This window comes from Neolamprologus multifasciatus, chromosome 19 (genome assembly GCF_963576455.1).
Source record: "Neolamprologus multifasciatus chromosome 19, fNeoMul1.2, whole genome shotgun sequence".
Taxonomy (NCBI): Eukaryota; Metazoa; Chordata; class Actinopteri; order Cichliformes; family Cichlidae; genus Neolamprologus; species Neolamprologus multifasciatus.
Window position 1 is genome coordinate 16,976,455 of NC_140457.1, and position 19,728 is coordinate 16,996,182.

Genomic DNA, 19,728 nt, shown 5'->3' on the forward strand with positions numbered 1-19,728 from the left:
TTAATTGTGTAGATTGCTGACATCCCTTCATGGAAAAAGTTTTAAAAACTGTACATTTTCCAGGCTCCTTTGAGAAGCTTTCCGTCCACAAATATGAAAAGTTTCCACATCTATTCAGTTACTAACAACAACCTTGTCCCACCATATTCCAAGTTTCCATATCTCATTTAAAACCAAATCATGTACATCATTTCACAGCTGGGATTGTGCGTAAACAAAGCTACTGTAAACTATATAAGTTAGAACAATTAAGTGTGCAGTCAGTATGTTATAAAAAGAACCAGTAACATTTTATTGAACACTTTGTGGAAGACATGTAAATATTACAGATAGGTCTACTAGTGTTGTAAAAGGATGAAATAAATACAAACAGAACTTGAAATCCCATAGGGATATATAAAAACAGTTTTCTTTAAAAGTCTCCATTTAGCAAAAGAAAAAAAAAACATCTTCAGTACTAAGCATAAATACAAACATGTTTCTAAAATCTATGCCCTATAGATTACCTGGTTATTATGACTAACATACATACTTAAAATCATCCGAGACGTTATTTCATTAGGTACAAAATAGGCCTTTTTTTTTCATTAAGTGTGACCATGACTGTTAACAGTTGGAAATTTGATGCATTAACAAACCATTCTGCAGCATAACTTCTCAAATCCTGAGTAAGACTGAGCTGAAAACAAAAAATATCGGGTTATGATCCGCTATAAATCCATTTTTTTATTATGACTATGGGCCGCATGTCTTGTAGCTGCTTTAGCAAAAGATCAGCGCCATCTGATAATGTTTTATCCATGACTATCTTAACATTACTCACTGATTGGAGATTGAGGGGGTTTCTGAAGTCTACAAGACTCTCACAACCTTTCAATTCATCAGCTGCTTTACTTTTGGTTGCAGATTTCTGTTTGTTAGTGTGTTGTCTTTTGGAAGGCAGTTCAGCACTAGATTTATCATTTAATTTGCGTTTGGAAGAGTTGGTCGACTCTGAGGTTTCCAAGAACTTAAGAAAGGAGTCCTCAAGTCCTAACGGCTTGAAAGACGCTGACATAACCCCGTCATCACGTTGTTCTTGGGCTGCAGGGGTACCAGGATTTGAGTTCTCTCTTGAACTGTTAACAGTTGTGCGGTTCCTAAGGGTTTGTATCCTCTCCGGACAAGCTGGTGTGGGATGTGCAGGTTTTCTGGGACGGCCTCTTTTAATTCCTCCTTCTGTCCCAGTGGAAGCTTGAGATTCTGCACTATCGTCGTTGGACAGCTTGCTGTCCTCTTGGACTATTTTTTCTACCAATTCATCAATTTTCTGGTCACTGGGCTTTTCAACTTCTTCTGGCTCCATGTCCTCAGAAGATGAAGCTGACGTGCCCTCTGCTTTGTTTGCATCTTTGCATCTGGCGCGTGAGTATTTTTTGCAGAAAATGAACTGGCTCCTCTGATCTTCAATGTATCTCTCTGTGAGGCCATGTGTGGTGTAATGCTTAAATATATTTCTTTCAGCAGACTCCACTGCATCGCAACCTATGATCATGCATGGGTACTGCAGCGAGGACTTCTTGGTGCACATGGCAGATGCTTCTTCATGAGATTTTAGTGTAGGCTTTCCAAAACTAGTCCAGTGTTCAATGGACTTTCCATCTTTCTTTTTAGTGTTTTTCTTTTTCACTCTGAATTTGCTTTCTACGTTCTCTTTCCCATTGCTAACCCCTGGGAAGAGCCCTACCGATTTAGTCCTTCTTCCATCACTTATTTTGGGGTCATAAATATAGTCGTGCTTTTTGATGAGGTGACGGAGCAGGTTTGACTTTGTAGTGTACACTCGGTCACATCCATCGTACTCGCACCGGAAAGTTGGATCAACCGAGCCGCTCTCAGAAATGGCGATTTCCTTGTGGTAATTCTTAATGTGCTCAATGTACTTTTCCACAGAGCTGAAAGGGAGAGCACACTCTGGCCGGTCACAGTTAAAAGTTCCTATGCTCATACTGGCCATCATGGCGGTGGCTTTGTCACGGGTGAACTTGTGTAGTAAGAGGTAATGTTGCACCAGCCGTGTGATTCCCATGAACACCCTTGAGCAATTTTTCACTTGACACCTGACTTCATTATCTTTTTCTATGGTCTGATCGCTCTCCTGTCCGGTGTTAACGCTAGTCTTTTCAGCTTCAGTTTCACCTTCAGTTTTGTTAGGGGGCAGGGATGCCTGATGCATGGCCTTGTAATGGAGTATCAAATTGTGCTGGATGGTGAATGCTGCAGTGCATCCCTCATGAACACAGCGATAAGGTCTGTACGGACTGTAGGCATTGTCTGCGTCAAACATTTTGAGGCTTAACCTCTTCTGAAGTTTCTCCTTTTTCTCCTCCTTTGTTGGTGTGCTTTTGGAGCTGCTGGGTTTTTCTGGAGACGATGAAGGAGATGAAGGCGGAGACTTTAGCTGTTTCACTTTGCTCGGGCTCACGGCTAATTTTCCTTGTGGCATTTTTGCTTTGCCAACAGGACTGAGCTTCTCTTTCAAACTGGATTTCAGTGTCATTTCTGGACTGTTGTTAATAACAGCCACATTAGGTTCCTCTGGAGCTTTTTCAGGAGCAGGTTGTGCCACTTCCTCAAACGGCCTGTCAGTCAAGTAGTTTTGAGGTGATGGTAGTCGTGTAACAGTCAATACCTCAGAGGTCACGCTTTGCTTTGACACGTCTTCTGGAGTGACCTGAGGAACGTCTAGATTGTTGTCAGCGTCTTGTTGAGGTGCAATTGCAACATCAAGTGGTTCCTGTTTTATAGCAGGAGTTACAGGTGCAGACTTTGCTATCTGGCCGCTACTGACATTGGTGTTTGGACGTTTAATAACTGCATCAGCTTTGTTAAGTCTAAATGCACGTCTATTTCTAGCACTAATTCTAAGCTTCTGCATTTCTGCCTTTGACAAGCGATGGACTTTTTCATAGTGAATTCTCAACCCTGTCGTTCTTGTAAATGTTTTTGGACAGATCTGACAAGGATATGGTGACAGTTTGGATGGCGTTCTTTTTAGTTCATCTATCATCTCATTAGTATAATCATGCATTTTACTCAAGTGTTTGAATAATGCTTCCTTTGTCATGAACGAGTACTCACAATCCTCCTGGTCACATTTGAAAGGTTTAGGTATCTTTTCAGTGGGCTTGTCGTCACTTTTACTCAGTGTTTTGTTTTTTTCAATAACAGGGGCTGGATCACAATGACTAACACTTTGCTCTGTGGACATTGCACTCCGCATCTTCTGTTGAGCAGCCTCGATCAAATCCAACCTTTGAAAGGCATGTGACATTTCCATCAGGTGATCCTCCTGATAAGGTACATCAAGAGCTGGATTAGCCAAATCTACTGCCTTCTCTTGCTGGATTTCAGTGGAAACTGAGAAGGAGTTTGGATAGTCCATGATATTTGTATTCTGGGGCTCCTGTTTCAACACCACGGACGAGGTCAAAGTGGTCAAGCTACAAGATTCCTGTGAGAAGTCACCATTTGGCATGTTATATATTGCTCCATTAGTGTCAGGGACATGAGGGTCATTGAGGAAATCAAGAAATGATGTCGGGAGATCAGCTGTCAGGTCGATTTCATCTAAAGGTCTGCACTGTGAGCGTTTAGACAGGTGACCACCAAGAGATTTGGTGCTTGTAAACTCTCTAAAACATCTCCTGCAGATGACCTTGCCATCCTTGATGATTGCGGGCCATTTGGTACGCTTGCTCAGCCTGCTGCGTTTTCCTTTCTGCACATCTGGGTCACTTGCCTTTTCATCTGAGGGGTTTGTCTCACAGTCGGCATTGGCACAGTCCTCATCGTAAGGGAAATCAGTGTGAATCATGTTGTGTGGGCTGAGCATGCCATCCACAGAGTTGTCTATCTGATCATAACCTTGAGGTGCCATACTCTCCGGTTCAGTTATTTCACTTGTAGATTTTATTGGCGCTGGAGCCTCTGGGGTTAAACATTTCATTGGAATATCAACTGATGAGCATTGAGTGAGACAAGAGTTTTCACTCTGAGCATATGGTGTGTGGTAGCTTCCGTCAGGGAGGCTGTCAATAGTTGAGATACTGTTTCCATTATCCAGCTGTCCTGTCATACTTGCACTGCTTTTTCTCACATCTACATTGTCCCCTGTACCCTCAGGATGCATGAGTCCATACTGATGTCCTCCGTTATGCATTTGGCCTCCATTGTCAAGCATCAGAGAACTGGACACATACTGAGACATTAAACTTGAATCTGAAGGAGCGTTTGACATAGTGGGAGCGTGCATAGCTGCTACTGAGTGATCTCTATCAGATGGGAGAGACGATGTGGCTTGATAGGGGTCTGCCTGCCAGTGAGGATAGTTGCGGGGTGGGTACTCGTTCATGTTAAAGGCATCTGGATAGCAGTTATTCATAGGAGGTGAAGACCAAGACTGAGACATGTCTGACTGCATCATTCCGCTGGAATTGTTTGGGCTTCCCCAGGATGAGTACACTGTGGGGTTTATCATTGGAGTGATAGGCACAGGCTCCATCGATCCAGGGTAACACTGGGCGGGAGAGCTTGAGCATCCCATTAGGTAATCCATCTGCTGCATCCCAGGTTTGTTGCATAGTATTCCTGGCTGGTTTGGAGGCTTGGCACCTGGGTTCTGAGGTTGACTTTGTGACACTGGTCCACTGGGTGTCTTTTTTGCAGTAATTTTGGCCACTTTGTTATATTTTTTCGCCAATTTCCAATCTTCGAATATCTCAGGGTGTTGCTTCTTCACATGCCTAGACAAACTTTTGTTTGTACTGTATGCCCTTGTGCAATCATTAAATGGGCAGCAATGCAGGTTCTCTTCACTTCCAGCAGTAGCTGCAGGTGTGCTAGTAGGATATCCTTGAAGCGAACAAGGAATTTCTGTCTTGATTTGAGCAGGAGAAATTATTTGTGGAGTTGCTTTCTGAAACTCATTGCCTGGTACATTATTAGTCCCACTGACAGTTACTTCCTGTTGACCTGGCAAAGGATCTGTATTACTTGGGACAGGATACACTGGAGGAACAGTACCTTGCACAGCCACATTTTGGTGGGCATGTGGAGCTTGTGGTGGTTGAGTGGCATCAACTGGTGCTGGAGTGGGATTGGTCAGTGGAGTGTAGCATTTCTCTGGTTCTTTTATCTCAGGATGTCCAATTGAATTCAGCATATTTTCGACTGAGTGTTTCACTTTCAGGGGACCGGGGGCTGGTGATGTGCATGGTGATGCACTGGCATCTGATGCTTCCTTCATATGTATATCTGTATTAATCCCTTCAAAGCATACAGCAGCAGCACATGTGTCTTGTTGGGTTGGGGTGCTCTCTTGTGGTGGTGGTGGCTGCACTTTTGCATCAGATGGGGGGAGCTGATTTGCGATGTTAAAACTGTTCGCTGCATCATTGTTGTGATTCTCTTGGTGGGACAAGAACTGAGACTGTGAATAGAAGATTTTTCCACAGTTGTCCGTTTGGCAGGTGTAGGTAAGGTAATGCTGAGCCTCATGATCATACAGCAGGTAGGCCTCGCTGAAAACTTCGCCACAGTTTGGAAACATGCACTGGGCCTTAAATTCTGGGTGTATTTTTCTATGCATGAGGAGCTCCGAATTCGAATTAAAGCTGGCCTTGCAATTCAGCTGTATGCAGATATATGGTCGGGTGCCACAGTGCATCTGCAGGTGATCATTGAGGTGTCTGACATTAACAAACTGCCTCCTGCAGTACTGGCAAACCACTTTCTGCTTTTGTATTTCTAAAAACCTCATGGCCTCTTCGTCGTTCTTGTGAGATCTGACATGAGCCATGAGGTTACGGAAAAACTTGAAAGCTTTAGTGCAGTTTTTCACAGGGCAGAAACAGTCTTGGCTTATCTGTGTGTCAGATGTAGTTTGTTCTATCTTAACAGGGGGTCCCAGCTGTTGTCCAATTTGAGATTCAATTTTAACAGGACTAGTGTTTGTCTTGGCAGCAACTTTTGAAATTTTTGATGGACTTTTAGGGGACTGAGGTGGTTTGGTTACTTTTCTTGCAGCTTTCATTGCAGCTAATCTCTCTTTGCAAGACTGCTTTACATGTGTTGCTACGTGTGGTTCTAAAATCTCCCTAGTTTCAAAACTGTCAGCGCATATTGGACAAAGATACATTCCGTCTTTGAAATGCTTCTGAGCGTGACGAACAATTCTGTGACCTAAGAACTCCTTGTCACACAAAACACAATACTGCATGTAAGCTCGCCAATTTCTGAATCGGGCAGACACAAAGCCCTGCTCCCGCAGTTTTTTAGCCTCTCTATTTTTTTCTCTTTCATCTGTGATTTCATTGAGTTCATTTGTAGTGGTTAGCAGGAAATCCTCCAGGTCTTTGTATTCAGGGAGTTTGCCAAGTGCACTTTCCACCTCTTGTTCATCTGTGTCATTGAGTGTGTCAATAGAAGAGACAATAGCTGCCTCCTCGCCCATCAGTGCCAAGCAGTTGCGTTTCAATGTTTTCCAGTCCCAGAACTCCGGATCAAAAGGCCACTGTGTCTTCAAGGCCAGCAGTAACTCGCAGCGTAAAGAATTGGGCACTGGTAGACTCCCGTCCTCCTCAGGTTTTTGGTCAGGTTCATTGTACAGTGATTCCACAGCATAATATGAGTCAACCGTAGGCTGGAGGAGGAACTCTGTGAGCTGGCATGCACGCTTAACTTCTAGATCAGTTGGCAAGAGGCAGGAAATAGTCTTGCAGATGGTAGACTTGCTATCTTTATGGTCACTGGAAGTCATTTTCAGAGCTTGAATGCACATTTCTACGCACACTGGAAGCCCCACCTCCCCAACCTATGAAAATAGAAAAACATAAAGGCCAACAATTTTATTTTAAAGCCTTATATGTCTATGTCTGTTCTTGCATTAACGGTAAACGCATAGACTATTTTCCTTACCTCGTTTTGGATTACTTTGATGAGAAACAGAATGTGACAGACACTTCTGCAGAGAAGAGCCATCTCTTTGCTGCGGCTCAGAAAGGAATCAGCAGACGACTCTAATCGCATGAGCAGTTTACTCCAGAACAAAGTCAGTTCCCTGAAAAAGTTCACAAACGGAACTGTTCAAGGTTTTGAACTGAAAGAGTACGTAAACCTTTACACAAATTAGGCTGCGTCTGCACTGATGGAACCAATGCGTTGAATTTATACTTTATAGCATCCTTCATTTATTCACATTTGGCCAATCTATAAGCTGCATCTATAATAATGATTAACAATAAAGAGAATTGCACTTACGATATAAAGCATGCATGTTTAGCCTACTGCTGTTCTATGACTGTGCAACTCTTTTGTTCTTTGCAAATGTCTGAAACATATAGCAACTCTTACCAGGCACAGTAAACATCTCCTTGGAGAAGCTGTCTTTTGAGAAACGAAGTACACATGCAGAGAGCTCCTTTCTCATCTCCCTCAGACTCCAGGTTGCAGATCATTTCAAGGGCATCCTTACAGTCTATTGATGCAATCTATTAGAGAAAACAGATCAAATAAAAAATCAGTTCAAATGAAATCCAGTTGCAGTATCAGTCAATTTCAGATATCAGGAAACTTCTAAACAAACAAAGGGTCAATTTGATCGATTCAACTTCAGTACAGTTTAAGAAAGGCACAGTCCGTTTGTCCGTTTCAAAAAAGCATCTAACAACAAATGTGGTTTTAATAACAATACAATATTACGAGGGCTCTAAAACATTTAATTGGCCACAAACCCTGCTGAAATATTATTTTTAATCAAGTAAAATAGTTTATTTTAAAATAATGTTTAAAATAATGTTTTCATACCTCTTCCATTAGCTGTTCCTGACTTTTTGTCATACAAATGCAAAGCAAATAGGTCTGTTTGAAGTTCCCTTTTCCTTCATATCCCGGATACTCTGAGCACATCTTTGCAAGCACAGCTGCTTTATTAATACTGTCCACTTTGATAAGATGTTTTATCCGCATGTTGAGAAGCGTGGGACCTTCGAGCTCAAGAAATTCATGGACTGAGGAGGAGAAAGAAGAAAGTTGAGAAACTGGTCATGAGAGAGAATTCAGTCAGAAAGTTTACTATTATACACAGCGAGAGTTATTTCCTAGAATTACAGCTGTAAAAGTCAGTGCGGTGCGTTGGCAAGCCTAGACGTCAAAAAAAGAAGACTAACCTTGCTCAGTTTGAGGAATTTGATTGGACAGGATGCTGCTTAATGTGGTGTTGGCCCAGACGCCGTCCTGCTGTGCCAGTACTGAGAGCAGGCAGAGCTGTGTGCTCCCACTTTCTTGCAAAAGGCCGTGTGCCAACTGTAACAGAAGACACACAACTATGTAATGATTACGTTGCTAAAACTTCAGTCAGTCGTGCTTTAAAATTTCATTTTTCATTTCACTCATGCCTGAAATATTTGCTATGGCGATGTTACGATAGTCAATTATTGAAGTGATATATATATTCTTTACACAGAATAAATCCTCAGTGCAGTATTTTACCACATATCATTTTACATATCCTATATGTAAGCTAAACCAAATGTTTTCTAATAACTGAGTAACTTCTCATTGCTTATCACTGAAACGATAAGAAAAAATGATAAGAAAAGTATCTACAAGTAGCTCTGCAGATACTGACCTTCATGGAGGACTGGAACTCCTCCCATAAGGCACCAGGGACATGCTGGGGCAATAAGAGCAGCAGCTCTGCACAGCTCCTGTGAATCCAACACAGCAATTTGTTAAAGCCAGATTTAGGTCAAGGATGTGCACACAATCCGTAAAATGGGGATAACCATACAAGAATAGCTTTTTGCAGGGTGTGAGTGTAAAGTCAGTTTGGCATTTTGCAAATATAAAGCTGAGGAACATTTTTAATTTTACTGCGCAGCTGCTTGTCCAAAGAAACATATTAATACCATTCATACACTCATGTTGTTCATATTAACAAAATGTTGCAAATAAAGGAACAAAGGAGTTCCTGTGGTAGTTGTATTTAAACCTTGGAGTGCAAAGACGGTGACCAGATGAGAAGTAGCTCTGGAAAGAGCATATAAGATGGGTAGAGAGTGCATTGCTCTGCTTAACATCTAGAAGACATGTCTGTGTGTGCACGCGTGGTGTTATTTTTGTTATTTTACTTCCCTACTGCATCATGCATGATACAAAATCAGCGACAGAATGCAAATTAATCTGGCTGATTTCTCCTCTCTCTTAACCTTTTAAAACCGGTCAGAGCAGGCACGCTCCGTTTTGCGTAACTATTTTTAAATCCCCGTAGAACCGGAACCACGTAAGCTAGCACAATATTTTTTTTTGCATATGAAACCGGAGGCGTTATACTTACATCTTATGCCACCAGCTTGCCCTAGGTCATGGTTTCCTTCCACATATAGCTTTGCAAAAATTGCATAAAAAGCACTTGCAGCATCAAAAACATAATATTCCAGAAACACGCTTTGCCGATCCGATTAGCTGTTCAAAACACTTCCTACATTGGAATAGACTCTCAGCACGAACTATATCGCATTACTTGCCCGAAACCGGAAGCGACATCATTTTCGTGGAAAATGTAGGGTTCTTTTTTTTTTATCTTCGGGGCCTTATAAGCCTATACTGGTGTTTTTAAAAGTCATGTTTGACTCTTTTCTGAATAGTTCCCGGGATGCTTAGAACTCAAATTGCACTGCTGGAAATTTATTTTGATGCACATGCTGGTTTGTTTTTGCACATTTGGATTATAATATTTATTTTTGCTGCAGTATATAGAAATTGGTGTATCTCAAAAATAAAACTATGAAGACACTCAAAATAAATTTCCTGTTATTGGAAACTATTTTCTGGAACTTTTTTCTATTTACAGTTTTGAGGGATAAGCCTCTTAAATTTCTCTAACTAGAAATATATGTTAAAAAAACAAAAACGATTTTCATTTTTGTTGTAGTTTATTGAACTTTTTTGAAATTTATGTAGTTACTATGTACTTAATGCATACATATTATTACAATTTGGGCTATAATGGTTGTATTGATGTATAGCAACTTGAAATGCTCCCAAAAATGGCACTACAGCATGTAAACATGTAAAGATAAGCTCTGGCGGATTTGGTTCTATGGTAGGTCTTAAAGAGTTAAATTGCGGCACAATTTATATAAACTCATTTGACTCACGGGTGTGTATATTGAGTTTTAAAACATTTGCTGCAGTTCATTTTTTTGTTTAGCTCCATATCATCAACTCAAACTATTTTTTTCATTATTAGAGACAATAGTGAATTGCATTTTTGTAATGTCCTTTATGGGCATAATATATGGTCCAATATTGATATATTTCCATTCTGATACCAGTGTTTGTTTTTATTTGCTAACATTTCAGTTCTCTAGATGTTTCCTGCTGTCATACAGTATTATCCCATCTTATTTGACAGGCCACTTGGAAACACTGGTGTCAGGTCACTTTTGGGTTTGTTGGAAGGGTAATTATGAAATCATTGTTGTTTAGAGAAACCAAAATGTATTATCTCTTATTGTGAGAGTAGTTGGAGATCACTTTAGGGTGAATTATATACTAATTCACCTAAAATAAGGTAGGACCAAGACAGATTCAGTGAATGCAGGATAAAACATCAGTATATCCAACCATCCTGTGAATGGAATACTTTTTTCTGCACCTTTCCACACAGGTAAAATGCACATCCCACAACTGCCTATTACCAATAATTAGGCACTAATCATTACTTGAGAAACATGACTAATCGGGTCACTGTCAAGTGAGTTAGTGGCCGCCCACTTTGTGGTCAAAAAGCATTTACAATTACAAGAAAGGTGGCAATAGGCCTTTATAGTATACTGCCGAATGTCCTGATCCCTGTGCAAATTCATCAGTGCAGTTGAGGTTAGCTGTGAGCAAAATCGAGGTCTAAGTCACGATATGTCCTAACCTCAACCCTTTGCTGCTTGCCTGCAACAGCCATGGCAGGCCTATATCCCAAATAGCTATTGAGATGATGAAAATATAACACTAAATGTGCTTCAGAATATCTTTTCTTTTGTATTTATTATTTTACGTACTTTAATGGTATCATTACCACATCATAGAATATCTAAAAAGCTTCTGTGTTACTCATAAGTAAGATGTGTTCACAACATAGACGACATAGGCATGGTTATTTTGCTGGCTTCGATCTATTTTTATGGTGTGGGACTTATATGCATCAGACTGTCAATAAAACCCTGTAAAACTGTACTGTTAGGATTAAAAACTGGTGTATAGTTTGAAATCCAAACTTTAGACACAAGTTGAAACGGAGGCTTTGTCTTGCTGCTTGATCATCGTAAATCGGTAGCGTGATTTCGACACATCGGTACGTCTGTTCACTCCAGAGGCATAATGATGTGTTCTGGATTATTCAAATACATCTTATGAGTAAAAACTAATGTACATTCTTGGTGTTGATAACTATTGTCTCTGACTTCATTTTGCGTACATGCTGCATCCTCCTCTGTAAATCATCCCAAATCTGTGGCTCCCTGAGAGATCCCCTCCACTTCCACTCTGCATTACAGCCTCAAGGACTTTGTTTTCATAAGAGCACACCCTGCAAATAGCTAAGTGGCTCTTGTAGACTGTTTATAGAGTATTTGAAAACTTTTCATGTAAGTTTCCTCTGAGATTTGGGTGTGTTTTGTTTATTTTTACTGTCACATATTATTCCTCTTTCCAAATGCCCAAAGGGATTAAATTCTCTCTTAAAACAAACCAGTAGAACTAGAACTACTCATCACCACTTTAATCTTTGGACTTAATGCACTCTTGTGTTTATGTTATTAATATCTATCACACATTTGCACTGACACTGAATTCATTTTCTACTCACAGTGACAACTTTTCAAGTAGGAGTGGCACGTTTTCACATTCGGAGGAGAGACAGGAGGCAGCCTTAGCAAAGCAGAGGATGGCCACGGTGTAAACCTCCAGCAAGGGCAGTGGATCTTCATCCGTTTTCCAACGACTGGCATGTTCCACCAAGACCTTAGAAAAGAAAACAAAGACTTCAGTTAAAATAGGGCATCGAATGACAACTTACAAGTGTTAAATTTTAAGTTCTGTGCACAAATAGTCAAAAAGTTGTTGAATATTATCTGCTTTAGGCCTCTTGACTTTAAAGATTTGCCGCTTTTCTACATTTTTATGTCAATCTGAAACTCTCGGGGTAATGGATATAATAACCACAGTATCATTTTTAACTTCCTGCTTTTGTGTCTCCTCTTCACTGAAAGACTATCTAATAAAGATGAAAAAGACAGAGAAATGTGGCTTTACTGGTAAAGAAATATGTTGGGAACCCAGTAAGAACGCTGAGACAAAATTTGCTCATTCCTCTTTACGGGAACCGCTTTCAATAATGTAAAAATTGCTGCTATCAGTGTAAATTAAGCTTCAGATTTGTGATTATTGCTTACATTTAAGAGACAGCAACCTTTAATAAGACAAAAAGCCATGCCATCAAGACAATCAATATTAAATGTTATGTTTAATGCCATGACATACTTATTACACAGTTAAGTTAAGGAGTAGTATCCTAAGCCATTAAAAATAATCTAGTGTGTGCAAAAAAAGTATTTTTTTTTAATCCTTTTTTATACAACTCAGCAAATCTAAAACCTAAATTTAATCCATAAAACTTTATTTCTTTAACACACCGCTCGCATAAAAAAACGCTTATCATGCTCAGTGAGTGTATGATCCCTGCAGCTACACGCTTTTAAATACATTCCTGCCCCGACTAAAAGTGCATTCAGCACAGCACACAGTCCCAGACTCTCCCTTTTTCCCCCTCTCACATAACTTTTAAGTTGAATGAATTCTTCAGAGCCGGTTAGAGATGCACTGGGGCCAATTTAAAATCTCACACCAATTTGGTGCCATGAAAATAATCTACGTTGTATCGCAGGGAAATGGAGAAATCGCATAACGTGCATCTATGTGGTCATGGCTAATTAATGAGACGGATACTGGAGTCGGTGACCACTAGAACACTTTCTCCTTCAAATCACTGCTCAGCCAGCTGCAGGCTAATCGGTTGCTTTTACAATGACATCAGTTGAACATCTCGTGCTGGCACAGGTAACAGCGTTGTAATAAACATATGCGCTGATGTGGTTAGCTGGATTAATTAGTGCAAAAGGCCCGGGCTAGCACACTGGGGGAAAAAATCACTGCCCTTTCCGTACAAAAAAAAAAAAAAACAGCTTCACAAAAAGTAACCTAAATACACACCAAGCTAAAATCCCCACAAGCATGGGTGCAGTCTTGCAGCGCTTACACTGTGTTTTTTTTTATTACCTTTAACAAGTATAAATAGCGGTGCACATGAATGCAACCGCTCAGGAAAATCTCGCTAACACAGCTATCCGTTTTTGCACAGCATGACCACTGCACAGACAGGGGGACCCTGCATACCAGCTAGCAACATTCATTTGCTATTAGCTATCTGGCCTGGAAAATACGTGTAATTAATGCAGCGCGGGCACGCGATGGCGTGGCTTCTCGCCGCGTGGATGGTCAGACTTTGCAAATAAGTGCATGCCGCATACGAACATCACTGGTAAAACTGGGGGAAAACACCGAGGAGGTTTTTTCCCTATCTTGAAATGCCAGGGAGCTAGCTAGGCTGCTAACCCCTTAGCTACATTGTTATAGCAAACGTAGACGCGCATCCTCGGCCAGGAAACCAGAGGGGCTGCAGGCAGCCCGGGATGAGCAGCAGGATAACGAGCTAACCTGGCAAAACTCCTGGCAGAAATGCAAGGAGGCTTCCAACGGGGGCTGAGAACTTTCTTTCAAAGCTGTGGTCAACGCTTGGAACCGCTCTCGGAGCTCCTCGATAGCTTTCCGTGTATCATATTCCTTCTCTGTCTCCCCCTCCGCCATCTTCACAACAATCACGACCGCGTACGCACAGATGTTACGCTGACAGACTTGCACACGCACGCGCACGCAGGGGGAGGGGAGCGTGTACTGTTATAAGCTCAACATAACCCCGATGTCAACAAAGCATCCACAACCTTACGCATAAAATCACACTGTGCACACGAGCTGTGGGTCACATATATGCTGACGCGGTAACCTCAGAGTGATTGATGTGGGTTACCATCAACACTGCATAGTAGGGTACAAGACATAAAAAGATACCGCAGGCAGGCTGTGACATCGAGGCGTGAACCAGCCATCTCCTAAAATAACACAAATCTGTGTGCAAAATGATTTTAGTCTACTCCTAGTGTCCCCACGCAAACCTTATGTATCTTCCAGGTATGAATCCTGAGAATGTGCCCCTGGGTCTGCTGCAGGAAAAGGCCTGATTCAGTGTCACATGCTCAGAGTCACTCCAGCAGGCCAGATGTTAGAGGTAAATCACATTAATACTCCAGGTACATCTGTGCAGCCCGAGGGCGAAAAGGATACCAGGGTATATTTCATAAATCTACAATTCATGTTACACCAAATGAGCATTTGAATTCAAATTGAACTCTTCTACTCTTCTACTGGATGACTGAGAACCTTCACAGACAACTCTTCTACTTGCACCCGTGCTCAGAGCAGCACATCAGAATAAACCTTTCTAACATTAACAACATTAACTCGGTGCTCTAGTTTGTTACCTGGACCAGCATGAATCATGTTACTCAGTGGTTATCAAGCTGGTGCCAGTTCAGCTGGGGCATGGCCAACTAGGAGAGCAAGATGAAGAGAAGCTAAAGTGGATGCGTATGTTTTTTTTCTTTTATAATAAATAAAGAAGAAAGAGATTTCTGATGCTACTGAGCAGATGATACACACCTTTATTTCTGGGAAATTCAGCATGAATTCTTTTTTTATTGGTGAAAAGGTGTTGGGTGTGGGATGAGGGGCTTTGAATGAGGGGCAAGCCAGAAAAGAAAAAAACAAAAACCACTGATGTAACTGTAACATGTTAACCTAAGCGAAGAATGAAGTGTTTTCATTATGTTTGTGTTTTATCATAATGCCATAAAACATTTGAAAAAAAAAAATTAGATAGGTTGATATGTTAGAAAACCCTTCACATTAAAGGTTTTTCATTTCTCTCAACAAACGTTAAAGATGAAGTTACGCTACATCACCACCCATCCTAATAGCTCTCTTTAAATGAACGTTTAGTATTAAAAATGACATCTTTATGAGGTCATCCAAGTGTCATCAAACTGAAGTGGTTAAATCATCACTCTAATGACTTCTATCTTTTCTACGCTGACTTAAAATTCAGCTATATTTCTATAATTTATTTGCCATTAAAGCACATTTTGGCTGTTAGTTCCTGAAAATGTTCTATTCTGTCGGCTTACTGACATTAGAGTGTCTCAACCAGTTCTCACTTTTTAGTGAGGTGCAGTTTGCGTAAGAATGCACCTTTCTCCAAAGAAACACTCATGAAAACCTCCTTGTAACAAATCATTCTGCATGGATTTAAAAATAAGACTCATTCCTTAATCCAAGCTCTTGTTGCACATTTTAATCATTTTTCAAATCCACAATTTTTCAAATACAAATAAGGCAAAAAAAAAAAAAGTAGGTTAATGAAACATCACAGCCACAGAATTACTGTGAAATATATTCTGGAAACACAAACACATGCATTTTAAAACAGAGTAAAGCGTGTGCGTATTAAAAGACATGTTGCCAAGCCGAAGGATGCAGAATGGTCCCCAATCCCCATCTGTCATATCTTATGAAAGTAACAGGTGCTGCAATGGCAGTCTGTGTGGTTTCTCACCGAAATGCCAGCTATCGGGATCTGCAAAAGGAACAGATGATTAAGGAGGGGGGAAAAGGGTGAATATTAACACAAAAATGGCATAACACTAAACCGTTCTGTCATGCTATTTTGCTCTATAGTCTGTAGTAGTGTTTTAAACTGAAATAAAAAAAAACATATGAGAAGCTTATGTGCATTTTTTTTCCAATAATAATAATAATAATAATAACCCTTTAAAAGTTAGATAAGATCCCCTAAAATAAAAAGAAATGAATAACACAATCATTCACTCAGAAAAAGTGCTTACATGTAATATACATCCTAACTATTCGATAGCATCCAACTCCAAGATTTGTTTTGCTAAAATCTTACTGACACCAACATAAATTAGGCTAAAAAGTCACAAATTCATAGAAAAGTTAAATATCTGCCTGACATTGTCATGTGTTTGTGCCTCTACCTCGTGGCTGTGCCTTGCGACGCAGCACGTCGCCTCTGAGGTGATGTTTTTTGGGATATTCATTGTCTTCATGGCTCTGAGAGGTGTCGGGTACGCTCTGGAGAAGCAGCAGCCCATGCACTGGTAAACCGGACGTTCCCTTGAGAAAAGATTGTTCTTTCTCAACGTGCATTCTTCACAGCCCACTAGAGAGGGTGGTTTAGAAAAGGGAACCATTGCTAAAAAACCCAAACTGCACAGTTTGCAATATTGTGCCAGCATTTGAACACTGAGATTAAAAACACAATCTCTGTGATAAGAAATTTAGAACAGAACATTGTGACTTTCATAAGACTCAGATCATTTACATTTAATTTCAAATCCAATTATAAAACACTGGATGAACTTAAAATAGTATTTACATCATAAACAATTCTTACTGTTTGATAAGCCAATGTTGGGATAGGAATCAGCTATGTAAAGAAGAAAAGACAACAGCAGAAGGGACAGTCCAGGTGACTTCAGTGAGCCCATGGTGGTTGTAGCAATTATCTAAAAATATAGAAACAAATACAGAGAAAGTGGTAAATGAAAATAAAGAACTATAAAGTTAAAGCATAAGTATAGAGACAGAGTATTACCATGTTGAGAGAAAGTGTCCCCTTCACTGTGCCTCTGTACAGAACTTCCTTGCAGTGAGAACTTCTAGTCTAATCCATCCCATTATATAGCCCACACATTTTCCTAGCAATTTCCTGGATTAAGTGAAGCTTACCAACCTTATCAATGATCTCTGTGACCCAGTGGAAACTCAAAACATACTTCATTATCATCCTTCCATTCTGACGATGGTGGTTACATTTAATCCCTGGATTTTTGTTACTAGGTAACTGAGGGGTGAGCAAAAAGGGGGGAATTAATTAGAGATTTATCTTAGGCATTTCGGTTTAGTGGACAAAGGTCATTTTTAAGGCTAATGTGCATAAAACTGTTTTTCGTGACTTTTTAGAATTCTGAGGTGTGTAAAAAGGGCAGATGCTGAAATACACAATTTTTTAAAGTGATGTCATCAAACTAAATGTTGCTGCCTTTTCTTAACCGCTCTCGGATCCACGGGGACTAACACAAATAGATGCAAACGTCTAAGAAGAGCAGTTGAGAACAACAAAAGACCTGCTCCAGTGGTCTCTGATTTACCTTTCTTTAAGCCACGATTTTGCTTTTACATTGAACGAGTCAATGGTTTTGTTTGCGGTGATAAAAAAAAAAAATCCACATGTGTGGATGTTTAACTGTAAAACAGGATGGTTTTCATTTTGCATCAAGTGCTCTCATTATGGGTACTTGTTTACTGCTAGATTTTAAAGTCATTTGACTCACCAAATGTAACTCCAAAATACTAAGTCAAAAATGGTTGCACAAACAGTCATCACTAAGACCCGCGTCAGATATTATCAGTCCATACAGTGGGTGTTATTAGCAGAAATCAGTCCTATTTGATGCCATTCATTTAATACTTTGGCACTAGTTAGAACTTATTCTATCTCTTCAAGTATGATCTCACATGAAAAATTCATTCTGGATTCTGTATTACTGACAAGAAAGCATCTGGTTAGCTTATAACATTACATCAATACTGTATATACCTTTTTTAGAGCTGTTAAAAACTCTTTGTCCCCTCACACTCACAAGATCATCAAAGAAATGTTGACATTAGACAAAGACCATTCATTTACCCTAATACACGATATTATGTTTTGAAGACTGCATTTTGTATTTAGGTTATCTTTGTCTAATATTCAGATTTGTAAAAATGTATTCGATGTTCAGAAACATGTAAGCTTGAGAAATATACAAGAAAAAAGAAAAAGAAAGCAGGAAATACTTTTTTCACAGCACTTTGACTCATTTTAACACTGTGGCTTTCTGTAAAAACTGAGATGTAAGATGTGAAATAGTTCAGTCGAGCATTTTTGTCTTCCTCTTTTCACCTTATGCTGTGTTAAACTAACTCCAATACATCTTATTTCACGGGCAGACATCAATTTTCATGTACATTTTCAGCAGTTCTAAAAATAATGCACGTCTTCCTCTGTAAAACTCACTCACTTCCTATTGTGAACTTTTAAACAGGCATTACAGAAATAAACCTAAAAAGATTTCATCTGTTTCTCAGTAGAGAGACTTTTTTTTTTTTTTTTAAAAAGAAAGGATTAGAATTAATTTAGATAAAGGAAGCTATGAATTAATAAGCTGGTGTTTGATGGTTGTTAGGGGGGGATCCATGTGTCCACCTCTAACATCTAAAATGTCAAGGATGAATATGAATGTATTTTAGATTTTGGTTGTGTGTTTACATAAGAATCCATCCCTTGTGTCCTTGGTTGTGCTGGTGATAAATCCTTGGCTTAAGTGTAGAAGACAAGATGTTCAGTGACCCGAAATGTTAAGAGGTTATTTTTTTTTGCCATATGCCAGATCAGTTGTTGTAGCATGAAATGTAACTGCGTTATAAATCTAACATTCATAATAAAGTAATTATGCTAAAAAGTATTTGACTGTGTGCTGTTGCTTTGCGTAGCTGGAAGGCAAATCCAATTTCAATCAAATCAAAATATAATGGCCACATTAGTGCTGCTATCTGAGAAGGCCTTTTATTGAAATTGTTAATTTTAACCATAAAAAAGAATAATACTACATCTCTTTGAGCTGACTGCTTTTATTCATTTATTTATTTATTTTTTACCCTTTCATGCTTTTTTCTGGGTTTCTTACATAACACCATATTTGGCTATTTGCACCAGTGTCTAAAATAACTGCTTCAAATCATCACTGATGAGTGAGTTCGTGTAATGAAGCCAGCTGAATAAGTATGTCAAAAGAAGTGGAGATGTTATGAGATGTTTACAGTAACTGACAGTTCAGAGGAGGGGTGCTGCATATTAAAGGGATTTAACTGAAAGTTCACTGAAAACAACAGTCAGTGATAGAAACACTCATCTCACTCACTAATCTGTTTCACAGTCTTCTGCTTTTTATACTTAAGTATTATGTTACATTTCTGCAGATTCACTTGAAAGCCTCAAACTACTACCTTGTCCACAATCATCTCATTCCACTGTCAAAATGAGGACAAGGATCAAAAGTTGTAGTATACATAGTTACGTGCCATGAGAATGCTCTTTATTTGGTTAGATGTTGATGATGTAGAAGAAGCGGCTTTTCTCAACCATTGAAATAACTCTGTCATCATCACTTATGTTTTTCAGGACATATGGTCTTTCAGAACTTTGTTGTTGTTAAACTGGCCAGTGGATGTCTTCTATGTAAATCTTTTTTTTCTTCTTTTCTTTTTATCTCACATGTAATCTATAAAGTACAAATTCAACACTTTGAATAAACTCCAGTTATTATGTTGGCTTTGTTTGTCATGAAATAATAAGGGAATAGATTTGCCTATGAAACAACTTGTCAGTTAATTTAA

The 19,728-nt window shown here is 39.6% G+C and overlaps 2 protein-coding genes across 3 annotated transcripts; both read right to left on the reverse strand.

Moving 5' to 3' along the window:
• Positions 1 to 268: 268 nt before the first annotated feature.
• Positions 269 to 14,025, reverse strand: znf292a (zinc finger protein 292a). Its single transcript, XM_085143495.1, has 8 exons — positions 13,813 to 14,025; positions 11,906 to 12,060; positions 8,669 to 8,747; positions 8,208 to 8,343; positions 7,846 to 8,048; positions 7,393 to 7,529; positions 6,958 to 7,099; positions 269 to 6,853 (listed from the first exon to the last, which is right to left on the reverse strand). The coding sequence occupies exons 1-8, from the start codon at positions 13,960 to 13,962 to the stop codon at positions 701 to 703; spliced, it is 7,155 nt and encodes a 2,384-aa protein (XP_084999621.1). The 5' UTR covers positions 13,963 to 14,025; the 3' UTR covers positions 269 to 700.
• A 675-nt stretch (positions 14,026 to 14,700) lies between these two features.
• Positions 14,701 to 17,092, reverse strand: cga (glycoprotein hormones, alpha polypeptide). Of its 2 annotated transcripts, none has more exons than XM_085144354.1 (4): positions 17,024 to 17,092; positions 16,685 to 16,796; positions 16,266 to 16,450; positions 14,701 to 15,844 (listed from the first exon to the last, which is right to left on the reverse strand). In XM_085144354.1, exons 1-4 carry the CDS (start codon positions 17,075 to 17,077, stop codon positions 15,770 to 15,772), a joined length of 426 nt encoding a protein of 141 aa, XP_085000480.1. In that variant the 5' UTR covers positions 17,078 to 17,092; the 3' UTR covers positions 14,701 to 15,769. The 2 variants fall into 2 exon arrangements, with proteins under 2 accessions (XP_085000480.1, XP_085000479.1); XM_085144353.1 differs by lacking the exon at positions 17,024 to 17,092 and adding an exon at positions 16,886 to 16,952 and having other exon boundaries at positions 15,223 to 15,844.
• Positions 17,093 to 19,728: the final 2,636 nt, after the last annotated feature.